General features: G+C 48.0%; 1 protein-coding gene across 2 annotated transcripts in view; it reads right to left on the bottom strand.

The window, feature by feature from the left end:
• BCORL1 (BCL6 corepressor like 1) overlaps window positions 1-22,373 on the bottom strand; it is a 69,437-nt gene that overhangs the window by 26,521 nt on the left and 20,543 nt on the right. For both annotated transcript variants that reach the window (XM_058292302.2, XM_058292300.2), the window contains 4 exons: window positions 17,519-17,609; window positions 13,941-17,201; window positions 2,929-3,094; window positions 1,784-1,864 (listed from right to left, as the gene is read on the bottom strand). In XM_058292302.2, the coding sequence (XP_058148285.1) occupies window positions 1,784-1,864; window positions 2,929-3,094; window positions 13,941-17,201; window positions 17,519-17,609 (3,599 nt within the window). The remainder of the gene's footprint in view (window positions 1-1,783; window positions 1,865-2,928; window positions 3,095-13,940; window positions 17,202-17,518; window positions 17,610-22,373) is intronic.

Here is a 22,373-nt window from a genome sequence, read left to right as displayed (position 1 = left end):
GATGAGATAATTCTCCCATAAACGCTTTACAGAGTCTTTGCACAAGTATAAGGTATTGAAAACACATGCCCTGACTCATAAACATGTTACCAGGTCACTTTAATTCATCTGCAAACTCTTACCTAGTGCTTCCAAGGCACCAAGCATTGTGTAAGGTGCAGGAGAGGACCACAGGCCCCTGCTCGTGGGAAGAGCAGGGTTTAGTAGAGGGCGAAAGGAGGGCACAGTGGTATCGTGCCCCAGCCCCTGCTCACTCCAGGGCACCACCAATCTCACTGACAGACCCACCCTGGGTGAGCAGAACCATCGCAAAAGCAGAATCTCAGGAAAAGCCAAGCAATAAGGAGTCCCTTTCCTGTGTGACACAGCCTTGTTTGGTCACCCCCTAGTGAGCCTTGGCCAGGCTCTCTTCCCTTCAATTGGCCCCACCCCCTGTGGCGCTGCCATGAGTGCAGGGGTGGAGCTTTTTCCCCTGCACTGCCCCCCACCCGGCTGCAGGTGAGGCGGCACTGTTCCTCACCACCGGGTGGGCGCTTTACCCTCCTCTGCCCAACATCCCAGTACAGATGGCACCTTTCCTGCCCTCCTAGGCCACCTGGCCAAGAGGCCATTTTCTCTCCCCACTCTTTCCTTCAACTCCACTAACCACAGAAGTGCAATCCTAAATTGGCCTGGTTTAGCACTACAGGAGATCTGACACCTCCCTTGCAAGCAGCTCTGAGGCACTGCTGTCTTTCTCCCCGGGTCAACCTATTAACTTGACAATTCCCCCACCCAGGCAAGGTCAGCAGAAGAAAGAAATGATTCAAGGAAAACAGAGCTGCCCTTGACCAAAGCTGAGAGTCCGTCAGACCGCTTAAAGACAGCAAATATCCCACAAACTTTCCATTTTATGGACCAGGCAGGGAACGACGTGTTCTGGTTAATCTAATATTCTGCTTAATACGGAATCACCATAGAGATTGCACAGGGATCACCAATTTCCAAAGAATCAAATACAGTACAATGTGTTTAACACTCAAATGGGGCTGGCCATAACATAATCGCTCTTTGATGATTCAGAGGATACTTTGGGATTTTGCAAGGCCTCCAGGCCATCATTATGAGCCCCAATTACCACCACACTCTCCATGTGCTGAGGTGCCAGTTAATAGAATGTTAGATAACTCAGTTTACACTGCACTCTGCTTCCCCATTCTATCCAATTTGCATGGAAATCTGGGTGAATCAGGGCAACCATCTCTAGCCTTAGGCACCAACATGGAAGCGAGCAGAAGACAGGGCGACCTGAAAGTGCTATCATTTTTTCAGACACTCGGCCTTGAACAATACAAATTCAAGGGACCAAATGTGATTCTGCTAGCCCTGATGCTGCAATGACCATCTCCAATTCTGATGACGTTGTCACATAGGGCAGCAAGACTAAGGCCCAGAGGTTAAATAGCTGTGCCTGAGATGGCCCCAAGAATCATCAGCTGCCAAAACTTGGAGAACTGGCTTTCCTGAGTGGCACAGCACTTTCCTCCTTATGCCACTGTCTCCCTGCATGTGATGTCAGATCCCTGTTCTGAAAAGCTAAGCAAAGAGTCCCCAGATTGTGGGCAATGCCCACTCCCACTCCTCATGGGCCCTCTTGCCTTTGCCAGGAACCAGGCACCTTGGCACAGTGAATCAAATTCCTGACCTTCCACGTGGGCCAAAGGCAAAACCTCACAACCAGATTGCAACTGCTCTTTTCAGAGAAGATGTCAAGGTGGGCCGCCACCTCTGAGGACTCACTCACCAGACTGGCTCCGCGTCCGAGTGCTCAGAACCACTGGGATGAAGTCACGGAAACTGCTCTTGGCCTTCTTTTCCAAGGAACCTGGGGTCCGGTGTGGTTTCAGGGCAGAAGGTAAGGAAACACAATCAGAGTCTGAAAACCGGGAAACCCACCTGAGAGGCTCAGGTGCAAAACTCAAGGGAAGGTTTCTGTTTACGCTGCGTTACATTTACTAGCTCCCCCTATGCTCTGATCACATGCATATCTCTTCTAGAGAAGGAGCATTTCTTGATGGATTTTGAGAACTGGGGGTTTGGTCATTTTTGCTGACACTACAAAAACAGAGGGCATGGAATCCATGCAACAGCCTGCGGCAAAGTAGAAGGCCTGACTGACTGCTGTAAGACTCTGAGGCCACTGCAAACTCCACAGAGTTTGAACTGAGCTGCAGCAGGTCCCAAACCTTGAGGAAGCTTAGAGGATTGAGTGAGGAAGATGGGAGTAGAGAGCGGCGAGCAGAGGAAAACTGCTGTAAGAGAACAGACTAGAAAGGTGGGTCATATCAGACAGGCAAGACCACGAACACAGATTCCTGTGGTCAGGAATAGCTGGGAGACTCTCTCTGATGAGTATGCAGAGGCACAGTCTGTGGCAGCATGTGCAGGCTGTGCACAGCCTCTTCCCTAAACATCCTGTAGCTACCTAAGTAATAAAGCGTTTAGGATGCCTGAGGCCTCCTAGCTATGTTTAACTTTTTCTACTAGGAGTCTGTGAGTTTACACAGGGGTAGAGTCAACAGTGAAATGAACCCCTATTCTGTTGTCTTCTTCTAAATTCCCCTGAAACCTGTTTCTTCATTGAAGTTAAGACCCACTTCAGGGTAATGGGTTGGCTCCTCTGTTGTAGGATAGACTTCTATCTCACTGAAAACCGCTCCCCTTTGACCTCCAGAGTGTGCCTTATTCTAGTGTCTGGGGTATGCAGAATAAGCCCTACTCCTTTCTCTCAGGCCTTTGACCTCAGAGGTGTCAATTAAGTCTAATTACATGTTCCTTCCCTAGTGACGGGAACTCAGTCTTCTAGTTTGTTTCACGCCCTCCCCACACACACCTGCCATAGGGTTCCCTGTCCAGCCCAGCCCGAAGGGCCAGGTCTTTAGGGCCTACCTTCCTCGTGGCCATCGGCTCGTTTTCCTGGAGACTGGGACTCTGGCTTTGTTGGCTTCCGGTGCTTGTGCTTTACCCTGACTCCGTTGTGCTCTTTTCCTGAATCTGAAGCCCCCCGGGGGCTTTTCTTGGTGGGCTCCTGGGGGTCACTGGGTTGCTTCCGGCACTGAGCAGAGGTAGAGAGACGGTGGGCGGGGGGAGGAGCAAGAGGTCAGTTTCACGTCTGAAGCAAGCTCTCCTAATGGTGAGCCACGTCCTCCCATTTCTGACACACGGTCCAAGCTGCCCAAGATGGGGGTGAGGGACGAAGGGCCTGCCTGCTGCCTTCCACAGTGGGATAGAGAGGCTATTTTTTTTTGGACTGAACCCAGTGCCCCAGCTAATCTGGGTAGGCACCCACACGCCATTGCTTTAAATAGGTTTACAGGGTCTACGAAGGTGTGCAGTCTGGATCCCCTACTCTATATCTGAACAGCAAAGGAGAGATGGGCATAAAACAAAATGCCTCTTCTGTAAGTTAACTGGTGAAATTGTTCAAATAACATGACTGTGAAGGGTACTGATACTAACAACTAGAAAGACTCTCAGTACGAGCCAACTCAAGAAAAATTGCCTATTTTCATGTGTAAAGTAATACAAGAAAATAGACTCAACTAAGGCAAGAAGAAAATACAATGCTGGAGCAACAATTCAAGCCTCCCTGTACTTCAGAAAGACAACAAAAAAGCCCAGGCATTATTAATTATGCCCCTTTACCCTCTGCATCCCTTGTAGTTTTTCCCAACGCTCTTGCCTTTATTATTTGCTTTTACCCTCCCAGCAACCCTGAGAGGAGAAGTTAGTATCATCCCATTCAACGGATGAGGAAACTGAGGCTCCAAGACAAGAGGGTAAATGATTCGCCCAGGGCAACACACAGCCCAGTGAGTCGACTCATTCAGGGTTTGCCACTGACCAGGCAAACCTGGAAGTTGGGTAACTTGCGCTTGCACTAAGAAAGTGAGTGGTAAGGCTGGGATTAAGACCCAGGACTCCTGGCCTCCAGCCTGGGCCTCTTCGCACCAGCTCTCACTACCTCTCCTTCCCGACTTGCTTCTTTGACTGTTTATTGCTCAGCGCCACTCCCCAGTGCATCCATTAGGCCCAATGGCCATGCTAACACACTGACAAGAACACTCTCGGCCAAAGAAGAGTCGCCACTTACTCTCCCAAGTTTTGAGGTCTCTCCATGCCACCAAACAAGAAACAGGGCAATGTAGGGAGTTTCAGTATTCTAGTATCCAAGGTGTGCAAAATAAGCAAATAAGGCTTTAGCAATAAAAGCAGGTCCTGGCAGGAAAGGAAGAGTTGGATCTGCTTGAAGCTTTTCCCTTGATCTTCTTCAAGAAGATCAACACCATCTAGCTCAGTTAAGAGAATGGAAGATTATCTTGTTGATGGAACATTTTCTGTGGGGGCAGGGGATCTCAATTTTCTGGGGACAGGGAGTCACCATTTTGCCCATCAAATTCTAGGGATGCCCTCCATCCCATGACTTCCTCCTCCTTCTCATTCTACAGAGGGCTGAGCTGAAAATTCAAGTTGAGCTCAGTTTCCCCTTTGCTTACCACCAGTTCCAACAAACAAAAGTGTTAGGAGAAAGAAAGAACTGAGGAGCAAAGAGGAAGATGGGCAGCTGCTGCTTAAACTTGACCTTCAGGTATGGGTGGAGAAAACCATTGTAAGTCAGGGAGAAGAAAGTCAAATGCACACACATTTGAACATGTCCTATTTATTCCTGAATATCATTTTTAGCTGGCTCTTTCAAGTACAGATCGTTAAGTTTTACTTCCTTAGACAGACAAAAACAAGTAAAACATCTAGAAGGGATTTCTGTTACTTCTACAAGGGCAGCACTGAAAGTAAAAATGTATTGTACACTGCGACTTATGCAAAAAGTTGGGAGGATGGGGAAACCTCGTTAAGATGAATGTTCTGATTAACAGTTTTGAAATATTTTCCAAAGAATTTTCCAAAGGATGAGGAGACGAGAAAATAAACCCAGCACCAAATGAAGCAGAAATATCTTTGCTGATGATTCAGAAGGCCCTGCAGGATTCTGCTAGGCCTTGGGGCAGGTGCAATAGGAAGCAGGAGACTCTTCTGATATCTTGGCTGTGCCCTGAAAGGAGTTGTTTGGAATGAACACCTGATCTTGGTTTGCTTGGCAATGGTTTCTTTCTCAAGAAACTAGAAAACGGACATTTACTCTATCATTACGGCAGTCACCAAGGGTTGCTTCAAGCCCCTGGTCCTGTAACCTTATATTCCTTGCCATCTGCACCTGTCAGTAGGCTCAGTGAACTGCTCATGTAATATATACATATATATATATATATTTATATATTTATATATATTTACAGGAAGGGGTGGTGTCTGCCAATGACTGAGTCATCCGTACAACATAAGCTCCATGAGGGCAGGGATCACATCTATTTTGTTTGTAGTAATACTAACAATAGTAACAGCAGCCGCCAACATTTATCTGATCACTTATATGTGCCAGGCACTGTTCTAAGCATGTACATATCTCATCTCAATGAATCTTGTCTTAAATAACAGCTCTAATGAAATATCATTTATTGAAATATACCATGCAACTCCCTTATTTAAGTGTACAATTCAGTCTTTTTTAGTATATTCACAAGTTGTGTGAACATCATAACTATCAAATTCCAGAATATTTTCATCAACCCAAAAAGAAATCCCATAGAATCAAGATGGTGGAGGGAAACGGACTTTGGCCCAGTGGATGGGGCGTCCGTCTACCACATGGGAGGTCCGCGGTTCAAACCCCAGGCCTCCTTGACCCATGTGGAGCTGGCCCATGCGCAGTGCTGATGCGCGCAAGGAGTGCCGTGCCACGCAGGGGTGTCCCCCGCGTAGGGGAGCCCCACGCCCAAGAAGTGCACCTGTAAGGAGAGCCGCCCAGCGCAAAGGAGGGGGCAGCCTGCCGAGGAATGGCGCCGCCCACATTTCCCGTGCCGCTGACGACAACAGAAGCGGACAAAGAAACAAGACGCAGCAAAAAGACACAGAAAACAGACAACCTGCGGAGGGGAGGGGAATTAAATAAATAAAAATAAATCTTAAAAAAAAAAAAAGATGGTGGAGTGAGATACTTCAGGGCTCTGTCCCTCGCCACCCCCTCCAAACACACAGAAACTTTGAACAACCAACAAGAGCTGGCATAAAAATCCTTCTAAACAGTTAAAGGACTGCAGGAACAGGGCAAGCACCAAATCAAAAGAAAGTCTACTGGGAGCAGATGGGGCTCATGCAGTTGAGCACCCGCCTCCCACAGGGGTTCCCAGTGCCTGCTAAAGAAAACAAGCAAACAACAAGCAGACAACAAGCAAAAACAATGAGCAGACACAGAACAAAAGAATAAGGAGACAAAGAGCAAAAACAAATGAGCAGAGAACAGATGTGGCTCAAGCAATTGAGTGCCCGTCTCCCACATGGGAGGTCCTAGGTTCGGTTTCCAGTGCCTCCTAAAGAATAAAACAAGCAGACAATGAGAAAAACCAAAAGAGCAAATAAGCAAAGCAATGAGCAAACAGATAAGGGACCCAACTCAGGGGAGAAAAAAAAAAAGGCTACTTAAAAGTGGTAGGACCGCCATGTATATTACTAAAAGAAAAGCTAGAAAATGTAACATGGGACTGTATAACACAGAGAAACATCATGTAAAATAAGAATATGGGTGGGGTACAGATGAAGCTCAGTGGTTGAGTGCCTGCCTCTCACGTATAAAGTCTCAGGTTCAATCCCTGTACCTCCCTGAAAAAAAATAAGAATATGGGTGATATTGCATATATAAGACTGTTTTTACAAAATATAAATACCACAATAAGCTAGAGAGATGGAAACAGAATAGCAGCTATGTAGAGCAGGAGAAGCACAGATTGAGAGGCGATGAGTTTTTTGTTTTTTGTTGTTTATTATTATTATTAGATAATGAAAATGCTCTATAAATGACTGAAGTGATGAATGCAAAACTATGTGATTATACTGAATACCAGTGACTGTACACTTTGGATGGATTTATGCTTAATATGTATTAAATAAAATTTACTGGTTAAAAAATGTGGCAGGACCTCACGGCACCCTGTCTGGACCCTCCACCACCCATGACTGGCTGGGTGTGGAGCTGCTGGCATTCCTAGGGCGGATCCCTAGTCCCGGTACTGGTCGGAGCAGAGTAACCCTTGTGCACGTATTAGGAGCATGTATGTCTGGCCCAATCTGTCTGGTGGTGGCCTGAGGGACTTGCCGTCACAGAACTTGCCCTGTGTATAGAAGGCAGCTCACTGAGCTCTCCTACAGAATGCTATGGGACAACAGTCAGGTCGTGCTACCTGGGGCAAGGGATTGCTGGCTATAGGACATACAGTGCAAGGCCTGGGACCATGAAGAAACTATATCCTAGGAAAGAGGGGACATTTATATCAGTAAACACGGGAATGGTAATGCTTAGGGCCACACACACATACCCAAGACAAGATGTAGTCACAGAAAGGAACACAGAGGACCCTACGCTTTGGCCTGGAGCTATTCTCTCAACTCACTGTATAATAAGCTCTGAAGGAGAGGACATACACAGGTCAACCTGCAGAGGCTGGAAAGGGTGTATTCTTTTCTTCCTTCTTCTTTGCAATAACACATTAAAATATTAAACTGTCCAGGTTTCAACAAAAGATTACAAAACATATGAAGAAACAGGAAGCAATGACCCAGACAAAGGAGAAGATTAAATTATTAGAAACCATCAATGAAGAGGACCAGACCTGGGACATACCAGACAAAGACTTTTTTTAAAAATGGTCCACAATATGCTCAAAAAACTGAAGGAAAACATAGACAAAGCACTAAAGGGAATCAGGAACGTGAGAGATGAGCACAAAGAGTATCAATAGAGACATGAAAATTATGAAAAGGACCCAAACAGAGCTGAAGACCACAGTAACAGAAATTAAGTTTCCTGGAGGGGTTCAATAGTATATTAGAGCTGGCAGAAGAATTTGTTGAATATAAAAACATTGAAATCATCCAGTCTGAGGAGCAGAAAGAAGTAAAGTAAACAGAACCTGAGCAACCTGTGCAACACCATCAAGTGTACCAATATATGCATTATGGGTGTCCCAGAAGAAAAGAAAAAAAAGAAAAGGGCAGAAAGAATATTCAAAGTAATAATAGGTGAAAATCTTCTGAATCTAATGAAAGACCTACACACACACACATTCAAGATGCTCAATGAACTCCAAACAGGATAAACACAAATAGACCCACACAATGGGATAGTATAATCAAACTTTCAAATGCCAAGAATAGAGAATTCTGAGAGCTATAAGAGAGAAGCAATGTACCATGTGAAAAGGAGCTTCAATAGGATTAAGCACCAATTTCTCATCAAAAACCATGGAGGCAAGAAGACAATGGGAAGACATATTTCAAGTGTTGAATGCAAAAAATTGCCAACCAAGAATTCTAACATCCAGCAAAACTGTCTTTCAAAAGTGAGGGAGAGGGAAGTGTATGTGGCTCAAGTGATAATGCCTCTGCCTACCATATAGGAGGACCTGGGTTTGATCCCTGGGGCCTCCTGCTGAAAAAGAAGAAGAGAAAATGTGCCTGCACAGCAAGCCAGTGCCCATGTGGCGAGCCGAGTGCCCATGCTGTGAGCCAAGTGCCCATGTGACTGATTGCGTGGTGAGCCAAGTGCCTGTGTGGTGAGCATAGTGCCTCTGTGGTGAGCTGAGTACCCACATGAGTGCCTGCATGGTGAGCCAGTGCCTGCACAAGTGAGTCACACAGCAAGATGATGATGCAACAGAAGAAAGACAAGGGGAGAGTCAAGGTGAAGCGCAGCAGAAACCATGAACTGAGGTGGCACAATTTACAGGGAACCTCCGTCCACATCAGAGGTCCCCAGGATCAAATCCCAGGGAATCCTGAAGGAGAAAGATGAGAAGACAAAAAGAAAAATAAATACAGAAGATCACACAATGAATGGACACAGAGAGCAAAAACAGCAGGGAAGGGGAGGGGAAGAAGAGAATGCGTAATTAAAAAAAAAAACTTTTAAAAAAGTGTGGGAGAGATTAAGCTATTCCTAAACAGAAGCTGAGGGGCTTTGTGACCACTAGAAGGACTCTACAGGAGATGCTAAAGAGAGTTTTGCAGGTTGAAAGGACAATAGACAATAGATTAGAGTCACATGAAAAAGTAAAGATATCCATTGAGGGTACCAATAAGGGTAAATATAAATGCCAGTATTATTGCTTTTTAACTCCACTTTTTATTTCCTACAGGATCTAAAAGGCAAATGTAGAAAATGTAATGATAAATCAGTGGTATGGGACTCATAATATATAAACATGTAAACTGTGATGAGAACTATATAAAGGTAGGGAGATGGAATAGTATAAGAACACAGTTTATGGGAAGTGGATGTGGCTCAAGCAGTTAGGCACCCACCTACCACATAAGAGGTCTCAAATTTAGTTCCCGTTGCCTCCTAAAGAAGATGAGCAAGACAGCGAGCTGATGTGATGGGCGGGTGTAGTGAGTTGACACAACAAGATGATGCAACAAGATGATGAGCGAGATGACGCACCAAAAAGACACAGAGAGGAAACACAACAAGAGACACAAGTGGGGAGCGGAAGTGGCCCAAGTGATTAGGTGCATCTCTCCCACATGAGAGCTCCTGGGTTCAGTCCCAGTGCCTCCTAAAAAAAGAAGACGAACAGAGAGTGAGCACAAACAATGGGATGGGGTGGGGGAAATGAATAAAAATAAATCTTTTTTAAAAAGCACAGAAGAAAAAACAAAAAAAACACAGTTTGTGCATACTACTGAAGTTAACTTGGTATCAAAGCAAACGAGATTGTTAGAGATTTAGGATTCAAGCCCCATAGTAACTATGAAGAAAATATGAAAAGAAATATGCATGCTTACAGAGTCAAGAAGTGGAGTACAGGTTGCTAGGGGCAGGAGGAAGGGGAATGTGGAGTTAATGCATAACAGGCATAGAGTTTGTGTTTGGGGAGATGGTAAAGTTTAGTAATGAAAGATGGTGAGGATACTACAATATTGTGAATGTGATTAATCCCATTGAATGTAATGCTTGGAGGTTGTTGAGATGGAAAAGTTTATGTTGTGTATATGTACCCACAATTAAAAAAAAAAAGAAAGAGCAACTAAAGAGACAATGACAATTAAATGCAATACATGATCCTGGATGGGAGCTAGCAAGGGATGAGAAAATGCTCAAAGGGACGTCATTGGGACATAAGAAAAAACTGAGGGAAGTGGACTTGGCCCAGTGGTTAGGGCGTCCGTCTACCACATGGGAGGTCCGCGGTTCAAACCCTGGGCCTCCTTGACCCGTGTGGAGCTGGCCCATGCGCAGTGCTGATGCACGCAAGGAGTGCCGTGCCACGCAGGGGTGTCCCCCGCGTAGGGGAGCCCCACGTGTAAGGAGTGCGCCCCTTAAGGAAAGCCGCCCAGTGCGAAAGAAAGTGCAGCCTGTCTAAGAATGGCGCCACCCACACGGAGAGCTGACACAACAACAACAAAAAAAGAAACACAGATTCCTGTGTGGCTGACAACAACAGAAGTGGAGAAAGAAGATGATGCAACAAATAGACACAGAGAACAGACAACTGGGGTGGGGGGAGTGGGAGGGAAGAGGAGAGAAATAAATAAATAAATTTTTAAAAAATGAAATGTAGATTATAACCTTTCTATTAATATTAAATTTCTTGAACTTGATAACTGCACTTAAGGTGGTTATATAAGTGAATATCCTTGTTCTTAAGAAATGTACATGGCAGTAATAAAAGTTCAAGGAACATGGTGTATATACCCTATACACGAATCCAGAAAACAGATAGATACATAAATAGATAAATAGGCAGAATGATACAGAAAAGGAGGCAAAATGTTAAAATTGGTAGATCTGGGTATTCTAGTTGTGGGTATGTTGGAGTGCACTGTATGTGGCCTGTATTTTTTTTGTAACTGTCCTGTGAGTTTGAAGGTATTTCAAAAACGAAGTTTTTCAGCAGAGTTGCAACACCTACTCTCCAGTTCGTTGGACTTGCCCAGGTCAGCTAACAGGGAGGTGAGGATGGTCAACCACCGTACCAGGGAACTGAGAGAGTCTACAGCTACAAGCAGGAAAATCCCATCCATCAGCCATGTGAGATCTAAGCCCCATCTCGATTTAGAGGTAGAGTGAGCATCACCATCCCAGGGTCCACAGGATGGAGGAATAAACTATGGATTAGAGTGGACTTACTGCTATTCTACTATGGAACTATTGTGACTAGTAATGGAAGAAACTGTAGCATTGATGTGGAGAAAGTGGCCACAGTAGTTGCTGAGGGCAGGGAGAGGGAAGAAGAGAGGTGATATGGGGCCATTTTCGGGACATGGAGTTGTCCTCAATGATACAGCAGGGACAGCTGCTGGACATTATATATCCTGCCACAACCCACTGAATGGACTGGGAGTGAGTGTAAACTACAACATAAACTATAATCTATGCTGTGTAGCAATGCTCCAAAATGTACTCATCAAATGCAATGAATATACCACACTAATGAACAAAGTTGTCGATATGGGAGGAGTAGGGGGTGTAGGGAATGAAGTATATGGGAACCTCTTATTTTTTTTTAATGTAACATTTTGTGTGATCTATGTATTGTTTCAAAAAAGATAATAAAAAATGAAAAAAATAAAGTCTGTTAGCTGACTATCAAGCCATAATTGGGGGAAAAAAAAGAAACCCCTTGCTCATTAGCAGTCACTCCCCTATACCCCTTAATCCTTAGGCAACTACTAGTCCACTTTGTTTCTATAGATTTATCTGTTCTGCACATTTCATATCAGCTCATTTAATCTTTACAACAACCCTATGAGTAGGCACTATTATTACCTTGTTTTATAGATGAGGAAACTGAGGGCCAAAGAGACTGAGTTATTGGACCAATATCACACAGCTAGGAAGTGGTGGGGCCAGGATTTAAACTCAGGCTCGCTGCCTGGCTCCAGGGCACATGGCCCTCACCTATATGCTCTATCATCCCTCTCCTGAAGATGTATTCCTACTGGCTGGAGTGACTCGCATGTAGTAGCCACTCAGCAAACATTCACTAAACATTCACTGGAACTGTTATATATAAAGACAGTAGAAGACAGTGTGGCAAAATTGAAGAAGAACTTGTGCCTTGGAGCTGAAGAGACGGGGGTTTGAGCTCCAGGTTTGCCATTTAGTAGCTGTGCAACTCTGTGAAATTTACCCTCTCTGAGCCTCTGTTTCATTCATGTTCTCCTCTGTAAAGCAGGTGTAGCAGAACCTCATAGGGTCTTTATGAGGATTATATTAGCTAATGTATTTTTAAAAAGCACTTGGTTTATAACAGGAGTTCAACAAATGGTAACAGCTATTACTATTAATTATGATTAGTCTTATCACTGCCAAGGGCAGATGGTGGTTGCCTGACCAACAGTCTCCTACGTCATGACCTTTGTTCCTACTTTGCACGTCTGACAGACAGAGGAAGTTGTGAGGTCACTGAGTAAAACCTATCCCAGAGATTCTTAATCTGGAGTACAGGGATGGGTTTTGGGGATGGGGTAGGTCCATAAACTCCCTGAACTTACTGGCAAAATTCTGAGGTCACTTTTCTAGGAAGAGGATCCATCTCCATCATCAGCATCTCAAAGAGGTCTATGATGCACAAAAGACTGAGAACTTCTGCCACACACAAATTCATGGCATCCTGGCTAGAAATCTGCTCATCAGCATTTATCACCATCCAATTTGAAGGTTTGCTAACATATCTTCAAATTTCTCCCAATTTTGATTAAGCCCCATGCTTAACTGTTTCAAAAATCTCCCAGCTCAACTGTGGCCTACAGACCCCCTCTGAAGAACCACTGGATTCAAGTCCCCCTGGCCCATGGTTCTGCCTAGAACTTCACCACAATCAGTAGCCTATTAAGATTTTAAGGCCCATGCGCAGTGCTGATGTGCGCAAGGCGTGCCGTGCCACACAGGGGTGTCCCCTGCATAGGGAAGCCCCACGCACAAGGAGTGCGCCCCGTAGGGAGAGCTGTCCAGCGTGAAACAAAGTGCAGCCTGCCCAGGAGTGGCGCCGCACACACGGAGAGCTGACACAACAAGATGACGCAACAATAAGAGACACAGATTCCTGTGTAGCTGACAACAACAGAAACGGACAAAGAAGACACAGCAAATAGACACAGGAACAGACAACCGGGGTGGGGGGGCGGGGAGGGGAGAGAAATAAATAAATAAATCTTAACCAAAAAAAAAGGTTTTAAGACCCAGATGCCCACCCGCCTTGCATGCCAAATTCCCAATGGGCCAAAACCCAAAGCTGCCACCCCAAGCATGGGGGGAAGGGGGAGTAGGAAACTGGTAGATAAGCCCAGAAGTCAAACTGTCTCTGGCCTGAGGCTCCAAGCAAATCCCAAGCAGTCTCTCCCAACTGTGCCAGTAACACGACCCTGTCAAAGGCCCTTTCTCTCCCCGGGCCCCAAGTTCTCAAGGCCAGCAGTTGTCTCCGGAAAGGAAAAGGAAGCATGGTTACTCAGGACAGGGCCTGTTATTAATTGATTTCCCTCACCGATACCTTTTTCCGTTTTCCAACCTCATCTGGGACAATGGCTCCCCTGCCTCAGGGACCAAATCATTTTCCACATCCTACAAAATACAAGTGAGCCCCTCCCCACGCTAAAAGACCATATATGGACAATGTGACTTAGGAAAGGGGGCAGCAGGTCACTATTCCCTTTACAAAAGCCTTCCGGCTAAGTTTGGTTTGCAGAGTGTGATCAAGAACACTGTGCCTCGGTATATAACAAGGTTGACAATTGTAGGACAAAATAAACCACCAGTTTCTCTGTCCTGCCCTCAACCTCATCCCAGCACTCACCTTGGGTCCATGGGGACTCCGGACTATGGGCTTGAGTTGTGGCTGCTGCTGGTCCTCGCCTTCCTTTTCTTTGCCACACTTCACTTTCTTGGGTGGCAAAGGTTCAGTCATGTCATCTGGCTGCCACTTGTTCTTGCAGATGAAGACCCCTATGCTCTCCTGTTTCACTCGAGCCTGCCCAGCCTTGCCCCTCACCTCAGCTTGGCCCCTCTGGGGAGCTGCTGGAAGGCCATCAGCCCGGAAGCAGGTCGCTAAATTGAAGACCACATCACCATCCACCTTCTCCATTTTCACCCGCCCCAGATCCACCTGGCTCCCAAGCTGTGAAAGCTCTGTGCTGGAGCCCCTCTTGCCGCTTGGAACCACATCCAAGATGAGTTCCTTGGGACGGCTGTCGTGAGGTAGCAAAGGCAGCTCAGGCATCTTGCGCAGGTTCTGGGGCGTAGCCAGGACCAACTCATGGGACATGTAGGTGGCCAGCACTTGGTTCTTAGGCTTGGCGTCTCCTGCCAGCTTCAGGCCACAAGCCCCTTGGGGGCCTTCCATCTTAGGAGTGTTGTCAGAGCAGAGGTGGCTCTCTGCTTCCTCAGGCCCCTGATTCACTCTTACGTCCCCACTGCCAGGCTGAACAGACAAGGCCAGGGTCCCTGTTTGAGGACTGAGAGTAAGAAGGACAGGGTTGACTTGTTCTTCATAAGGCTTGGCAGCAATCCGGCAAGTTTTGTTCTTGGTGACAGTCTCCTGCTCTGGAGCAAAGGGGCCCCCAGGCCTTGGCTGCCCCTCGGGAAGTCCGTGCACAGCCTCACTAGAGCTGAGAGATGGCACGCCAGAAAACTCGGAAACAACGCTGGTGGGCCTGATGGGCACCCCCTGGCTGGGGGTCAGCTGCCCGGCACTGGAAATGCCGATGGAGAGCAGAGATGCTTGATGGTATGGCGACCAGCCGACAGGCAGGACCTGGGTGCTGCTGGGTTTCCCATTGACTGAACACCGCGGATAAATATTCGCCTGCCCCATGGGTTTCCACAAAGAGAGCTCCTTGGTTTGGCACCCTGGGAGCCCAGGGGCGATGCGGGCTGGGGTGTAACGTTTGACTGTGCTTGGCTGTCCCTCGGTGCCCCCCTGGCTGCTCTTCTTGCCACAGGCGGCCCCGGTACTCTTAGGCTCTCCTTGATCAATAATGGAGATGGGCTCCTGCTTGGGGAGATGGCGGGGGTCTCGGGTGAGGCTCAGGTTGGGGTCTTTGTTCAGCAGCAGGGAGGCAGGCACTGGGTTGGCCACACCCACGTAGGTGCCAGGAATGGTGCTGATGAGCGCAGTCGAGTTCTTCACCCAGGTGCTCGGGTCCCCGTTCCTCATGATCTCAGGGAAGATGACGAAAGGAGAGGAAGTGGAGCCCAGGCACGAGGTGACGTTGCTGCCAGCGGCCTGAGTTGTACGCTGAGACCTGGACAGGACCGTGGAGAGGAGGGCCTTGCTGCTGGTGTGCACAGGGGTCAGCACGGGCATGGGGGGTGTCTTACGCTGGTTCGGCAATGGGAGCTTCTGTCGGTTGGACTTGGAGGAGAGGTCAAGGGGCATCTCGCTGCACTCGGGCGGGGAGGCCATTTCACGCTCCAGCTGTGGGGGTGACTTGAGGGGAGAGAAGGTAACAGCAGTCCCTTCTGTTTGCTGCTCGGTGCCACCTGGCATCTTGGTGGGTTGCAGTGGGGCCGAGCTCACGCTGGGGGCTGGCAGCAAAGGCTGTGGAGTCGGAAGCACCTTGGCAGAAGCAGGAGAGAGGGAAGTATCTGCCAAAGGCCCAGGGACCCCATCGGGTGCAGGCTGGGTGCTGGTACTGCTGGACGGGGATGGACAGGGGAGCCTGTTCACCTCCAGAGACACCAACTTAGAATCGGAACTCAAGGGCCGGGCCACAGAGAATGCATATGGGTAAGACCGTAGCTCTGGGGAGGCCAGCACGCCAGGAAGACACCTGTCCTGCAGGTAGGAGGGCAGGACAGGGAGTGTAAGAGTGGAGGAGACCCCCAGGGTGGTTGGCAGTGTGGCCACGCTGAGTGGCTGCCCACAGCTCGGAGGTGGGATATAGACCAGCGGCTGGCTTGGGGTCAGCACTGTCCCTGGCTGAAAGGACAGGGGGACTTTTTGCATAGCTGGTGCCTGAGCTGCAGGAAAACACACTCGGCTCAAACTAAAGGAGGCCGGGATGGGTGCAGAGGTGGGAATGGCAGCTGGTGTGGCAGCTGGCATGGGCGTGGGGGCTGGAGTAAAGATTGGGGCTGGGGTGGGGGCAGGCACCGGTGCAGGAGCAAAGGCAGGGATGAGGGTGGGAGTGGAAGGCGGCCCAGAGGAGGGGGTGGGGGTGGGCATTGGCACCGCCGGAGGGGCAGGAGCCGCTGGAGGCGTGGATGCTGGCATGGGAGCCAGAACCGGAGTGGGGACAGGGGCAAGGACCAAGGTTGGAGCTGAAGGGGGCACAGGGGCCTGGATTAGAGCTAAGGGAGGGGCTGAAACTGGAACTGAGAGGGGAGTGGGAGCCGGAGCCGACAAGGGAACTGGGCCTGAGGGAGTAGCAGAAGCTGGCACAGGCACCAAGACTGAAGCCGAAACTGAGAGAGGATTTGAATCAGAGATGAGTGTGGGCCCTGATGATGGTGCTGGAGCCAGGGCTGGGACTGGTGCTAAGGGAGGGGAAGGAGCCGGCACTGAAGTGGTCACTTGGACAGGAACTAGCCCAGAATGGGGCACCGGGGCAGGGACAGAGAGGGGAACCTGGAATGGATCTGGGACAGACGGGGGGACGGAGGCTGAACCAGGAGCAGGGGGGCAAATGGGGGCTGGCAGCGGACTGAAGTTAGTAGTAACCAGAGGCAGGGTCCCCTCCACAGGGACTCCGGTTCCCAGAGTCGCCAAAATAAAAGTATTCTTCTCCCCGACACCATGTCGAGAGTCCAGAGCCTTGACCCCGGCCGGTGAGCAGTCCACCTGTTTGCTCATTTGGGTGTTGATGGGAGTCCAAGAGCAGTCAGCCCTGCTGTTGCCAGCCTCGGCACTGTCAGAAGAGGGGAGCTTAAGCGCATCCTCTGGGCTGCTCAGTGGCACCAAGAGGCCCTCAGCCTCTGCCACGTTCCCAGCATAGCCCATTTGTGGCTGGGTGTCATCAGGCTTTTCTTCTGACTTGTGCCCAAGTTTTTCCGTTGCACTGCCATCTGGGTCTGCCCCCCGGGCATTACTGCCACTACCAGCTGCTGTGAGCTCCACCTGCAACAACAGAGCAGAGTGCACATCTCAGCTAACTCTTGAGTGTGTGTGAGTGTGTGTATGTGTGTGTGTGTGTGCAAGTGTCCTGAGGTCCTGGAGACACAATTGCTGGTCCCCTCAGCAACTCAACCAACCAATTCTTGGCATATGCCAAAGACAGCCAACCCATTTCTGTCCCACCTACAGCAACTCCTGGGAGACACCCTGTCCCTTCCTACCCACCCACCCTCTTCTTGGGACAGCAGGCTGGGCATATCGCCCAGGCAGCTCAGCTCTACCCTCTGGCAGGCAGCATGTGACACCACACGGCCACTTACCTTGGAAAAACTGCTGCTGACACAAAACTCCTGAGATCCGAAGCTCTGGCAGTCACCTGTCGTGGACTCCTCATCAGAAAGAGGTGCTCTTCTGGCATGGGAGACACAACCAGAGAAGGCACATGAGGCCAGTCTTTGAGCCACCACTACACTTCCTCTGAATAGGCCCCTGCCTGCCCAGATTCCCAAAAAACCTTCCTGTCTCATTCCCCTTGGTGGCCTGGGGGAAACCACAAGGAATTATAGGGCCCAGATTGCAAAGTGGGGCCTCCATGCCCAGGTTTGCAAGTTCCTGCAAAGAAGCCCAGTCTGACCAGACTCCCCTCTTCTGGCTGTTTCTCCTGTTTTCTGGGGTGCTTACCAGCAGTGCAGAGGAAAGCCCAGCACCCTTGTTTTTTCTCCAGACCTCATTCATCAAGGTGACCATCCAGGATGTACAGGGCATTGCCTAAAGGGGTGATGTGATTCCCTGAAATCCTCAAGAGGGAGGCAAATGGTTTTCCTTATGAGTATGATCTTATTTTAAGTCTATACGGGAAGCTGCCTGAAGGTACCATGCAAGAAATCCTTTTCTAAAATAAATACTCCACCCATTGTGTTCTGTGTTCTAAATCTTGAATTGTCACCCATTCACCTGACAGGTTGGCCTGGAGCAGGTGCACATTTATGAGCACATGTAATGATCCTGACTCGCAGCTAATAGGTCACAGGGTGCTGAAAGTAATTTTAAGAGTACTACTCCTTTCCCTCCACTGTACATTTCCCCCTTCTTTAGAATATACTTGACTCCAGGCCAGTACCCTCCTTCCCATCTTTCTACCCATCTCCTCCTATCCCCACCATCTCCCCTCACCACTCCCAGCACCACTGTGTTTGCTTTTTATCCCAGCGTGAGATCCTCAGACCATGAACCCCAAAATCAGGTTGGGATACCTCAGTGGGAAGGGCTCAAGGCCAGAGAGCTGGGTCCCAAAGAAGGAAAACTCAATGGTCCCCTACCTGCTCTACAAGTCTTCTCCAAATTTCAGATAAGAATTTTAAGATCCTGGTACATCCTCACAAAAGAAGGTTGATGGTTCTGACTGGGAGGGTGAAGTGAAGGAGAGGACAGGCATGCACTGAAAGTTTGGTGGTTTAAGTTCAGCAAGAATGTACTCCGCATGCCCTAGGGAAGATGCCAACAGGGCAGGAGCTGTGGGTGTGTGTGGCAAGAGAGGAAGGTTTGGGTTAAAGAAGAAAACCCTGATGTCAAAGCTGCAGCACATTGCCTAGGTAGGCAAAGCTCAGGAAGGTGCTATGCCTCTGGGAAAACGGACTGCGTTCAGGTCTGCTTCCCTCTTTTCTTGGGAACCTCACCCCAAGCTCTGCAACAACCTTGAAGAAGCCAGCTCCCTGCCTCACCAGCCACCCTAGCCTAGCGGCAGTCACAGCACCCAGAACCCACCGCAACAAGAAAGGTAACTCACTCTCACTGCCAAAATGGTACCGTTCCATGGACTCAGATATTATACCTGGGGCAAGAGAGGCAAAAAAAGGCAAGGGGGATCACCGCGGACCTCGGTCCATCTTTTTCAGGGCTCCAGAAGGGGCTAACTGAGGGGGAAAGGCTAGTTCCCTTTAAAAGGCAGCTAGGATGGCAGAAGTGGGAGGGTTCCACTGCTGGAAATGACTGTTGGTGACAAACAACAGAAATGGTTGTAAAGAGAGGCAAGGGCTTTCCAGGCAGATAGGGGGTTCTTAAGGAAGGGGAGGAAGTGAGGGCCAAAGAGAGAGAAGGGGTGGGGGGAATACTTTCACTCAACTCCTGAGAGACCAGAAAAGCAAGACCTATACCCAGCCTTGGGCCAGGAGGAAGTGTGTTCCGACTAGACTCACCAGGGATGGGTTTTTTTGGGGGGAGGAGATGGTGGTGACGGGAAACAAGCAGTAACAGCGCCCCCCTCACCAAGCCCTGTGTGGGGGAACACAGAGGGAAAACACTATTTATTTCCATTCTTTCCCCTCCTGACCATATAAAAGGGACCTAGCTGCACACTTGAGCCCCTTTGCTTGACTCCTACCCCACAGGAAATCGAACTTGGGAGCAGAAACCCTTATTGCCAAGGCAGCCATCAGAGAACTGCAAAGCCAGGCCAGAGAAACTTTGGCTGTGCCCCCAGAGCAGCAGTCCTGGCTACTTCAGCCTTACCCATCCCTGAGTGCCAGCCCCCAAGGCTCTGGGAAAATGTCGTGTGGTGATGATTCAAATCCTCTGAGAAGGGTGTGCCAAGCTAAGCAAAGGGTAAATCACTCCACTGAGAGAAGGGTCTGGGGCAAGAATAGCTTGGGAGGTGGGGGTGGGGGTGGGGGGTCAAAGTAGGCTTCGATTAGGACTGAAAATCAATCCCACTGCTTCTTCCCACCAGGGATGACCCTGGGCTGCTATGCTCAAGGTTCTGTGGAACTTAATGCAGAAATGGCCACAACTTTTCAGGGCCGTTTCCTAAATTATTAAGATCCAAGCATTCCTATCAAGTCGGACCTTTCTCAGTTCCTGTTGGGCCCCAGCTATACAGGTGAGAGAAGTAAACAACCAGGAGCATATCAGACTCCTACTTTCCATCCCCTGCAGACTTTCCCTGCCTCCGGTCCCCAAGATAGCCTTTATCCAGCCAGAGTCTTCCCCAACACACTGTGCTCTCTTCTTCTCTGCAGGGATCACCAAGCCTTACCTCAAACTCCTACTCATCCCTGAAGACCCTACTTACATGTCACTGCTTCTGGGAAGCTCTCTCTTCTTGCTCCAAAATGGCTGACAATCCTGTATGCAGACTCCCATAGGACCTGCACATGCCACTTTTAGAGCACACACCAATCTACCATGACTACTGGTTTGCCCTTGTTGGGTTTAATAAAGTGTCTGCTGCAGGACAGAATGAACTGATGCTAGAAAGGAATGGGGCCAGCAAGGAAACAGACAAATTCAGCGGGAGGCTTTGACTAGAGCCAGTCAACTAGGGCCAGCAGAAACCCCATGCTCTCCTTTGCCAGCAGTTCCTGACTCCATCTGATGAAGCTAGGCAGGCTTTTAAAACATAACTTTAAGATGTGAAAAGGTCCAGCTTCACACCTGAAATCTCTATGTTCTATAAGTTTTGAAGGGCTGAGGAAGACAGTTTTCAAAGAAAGAAAGATCACGTTTTTGGAAACTGGCCACAGTGAGTCCTAGACAGTAGCGGGAAGAAGACAATGGGTGGAGGAGATACAATGACAGCACTTAGAAGGTCACTGTCACCACTACCACTAAGCATATGTGGTAATTTCGCATGCTGAGAAAGGTACATAAAAAGAGAAAATTGGATTTCGAGCCCACTTCCTGCTTCTTTCTTAGCAGGGATTTATAATGGACAGTGAACCAAGGTAACTCATCACTCAGCATTTTGAAGGTTCTAGTTCAGATCTCTGCATCAAAGTCTCAACTACTTAAGACTAGATCAACCTAACTTACTGATGAATACTTACTCGGATCATCTCTTAGTGGTTATCTAAAGCCATTCCTCATATGCAAAGGAAAAGACTTTTTTTTTCTTACTCAGAATCTACAAAGAATCTTAGTCCTATTTTCCTTGGCCTTGACTTGTATATTCTAAAATTAAATTCCTTTTGAGTCCATCTCTAACTTGTTCCACAGTATAGAGAATATTTAGATATCAGGCTTGGGGAGTGGATGTGGCTCAACTGGTTGAGTGCCTGCTTCCCACATGGGGGCCCCGGGTTTGGTCTCTGGTACCTCCTAAAAACAAAAAAAACAAACAACAAGCAAACAAATGAAAAAACCAACTAAGGGGAGAAGATATGGCTCAGTGGTTGAGTGCCAGTTTTCCACATATGAGGTCCGGGATTCAATCCCTGGCTCTGGTATCACCAAAAAAAAAAAAAAAAAAAAAAAAATCAGGCTTAAGGTAATGACTTGAAAAATTAAGTTCTACTCTCCTAATCTTAACCTCAGACAATGCACACTCCTCTGGTTAGGAACAGAAGAAGAAAGTAGATGAAGTCGAAGACATCCATTCCTTTTCCCTTCAAAATTGCCAGTACTCCCCACAGCCACAAAAATATCTGCAAACACTTTCAACATTTACCCAAGAAAATGCCAAATCTTGAATCCCAGGAAAAGCCACATTGTTCTGTGTTCTACATGATTTATGTGATGCATATGGATTTAAATACTTGATGGATAGAAAAACCAGCTCAACACCAACAAGCATGGGTGTGCAATGCCTTCTTTAAAAATGGGAGAGGCATGGCAACCATCATGCACAGCTCTCTGGCCAAGAGTTATGAAAATTGAGTATAAAATCTGAAGGCCTTTTTGAGTGCCCTGTGTATGGGACACAGTCAGGAAATGGCATATATTGGACAACCAAGTATTTTGATGACCAGAAAAGTGAAAACCCAGAGACCAGGCAAGCATCACCAACTCTCAAGTCTAACCTAAGTTAGAGTTTTATCTTCCTTTGATATGCCATAAGTATCTCATGATGAATTGTCATTTACCTCATGCAGCCAGAAGGCACTAATTGCCATAAAATCCACTGTGACAGTTTGAATTTGGTGAAACCAAAAAAATATTCTGTTCTTGAACTAATCCATTCCTGTGGGTGTGGCCTCACACCCACAGGAATGGATTTTGATTGGACTACGTCAGTGAGGCATAACTCAGGTTGGTCCCCGTCCTCTTATAGGAGCTTATACAAAAGGAGACGCAGAGAGAAAGGAAGTTGCCAGATTAATTCTGCTATGTGAGAGAGAAAACTGCAGGAAAACAGAGAAGCCCAGAGAGCCTGAGAAAGGTCCCAAAGTCTGGAATCAGCAG

This window comes from Dasypus novemcinctus, chromosome X (assembly GCF_030445035.2).
Source record: "Dasypus novemcinctus isolate mDasNov1 chromosome X, mDasNov1.1.hap2, whole genome shotgun sequence".
Lineage (NCBI taxonomy): Eukaryota > Metazoa > Chordata > Mammalia > Cingulata > Dasypodidae > Dasypus > Dasypus novemcinctus.
Note: the sequence above shows the minus strand (reverse complement) of the source record. Positions and strands in the feature narration are given on the sequence as shown.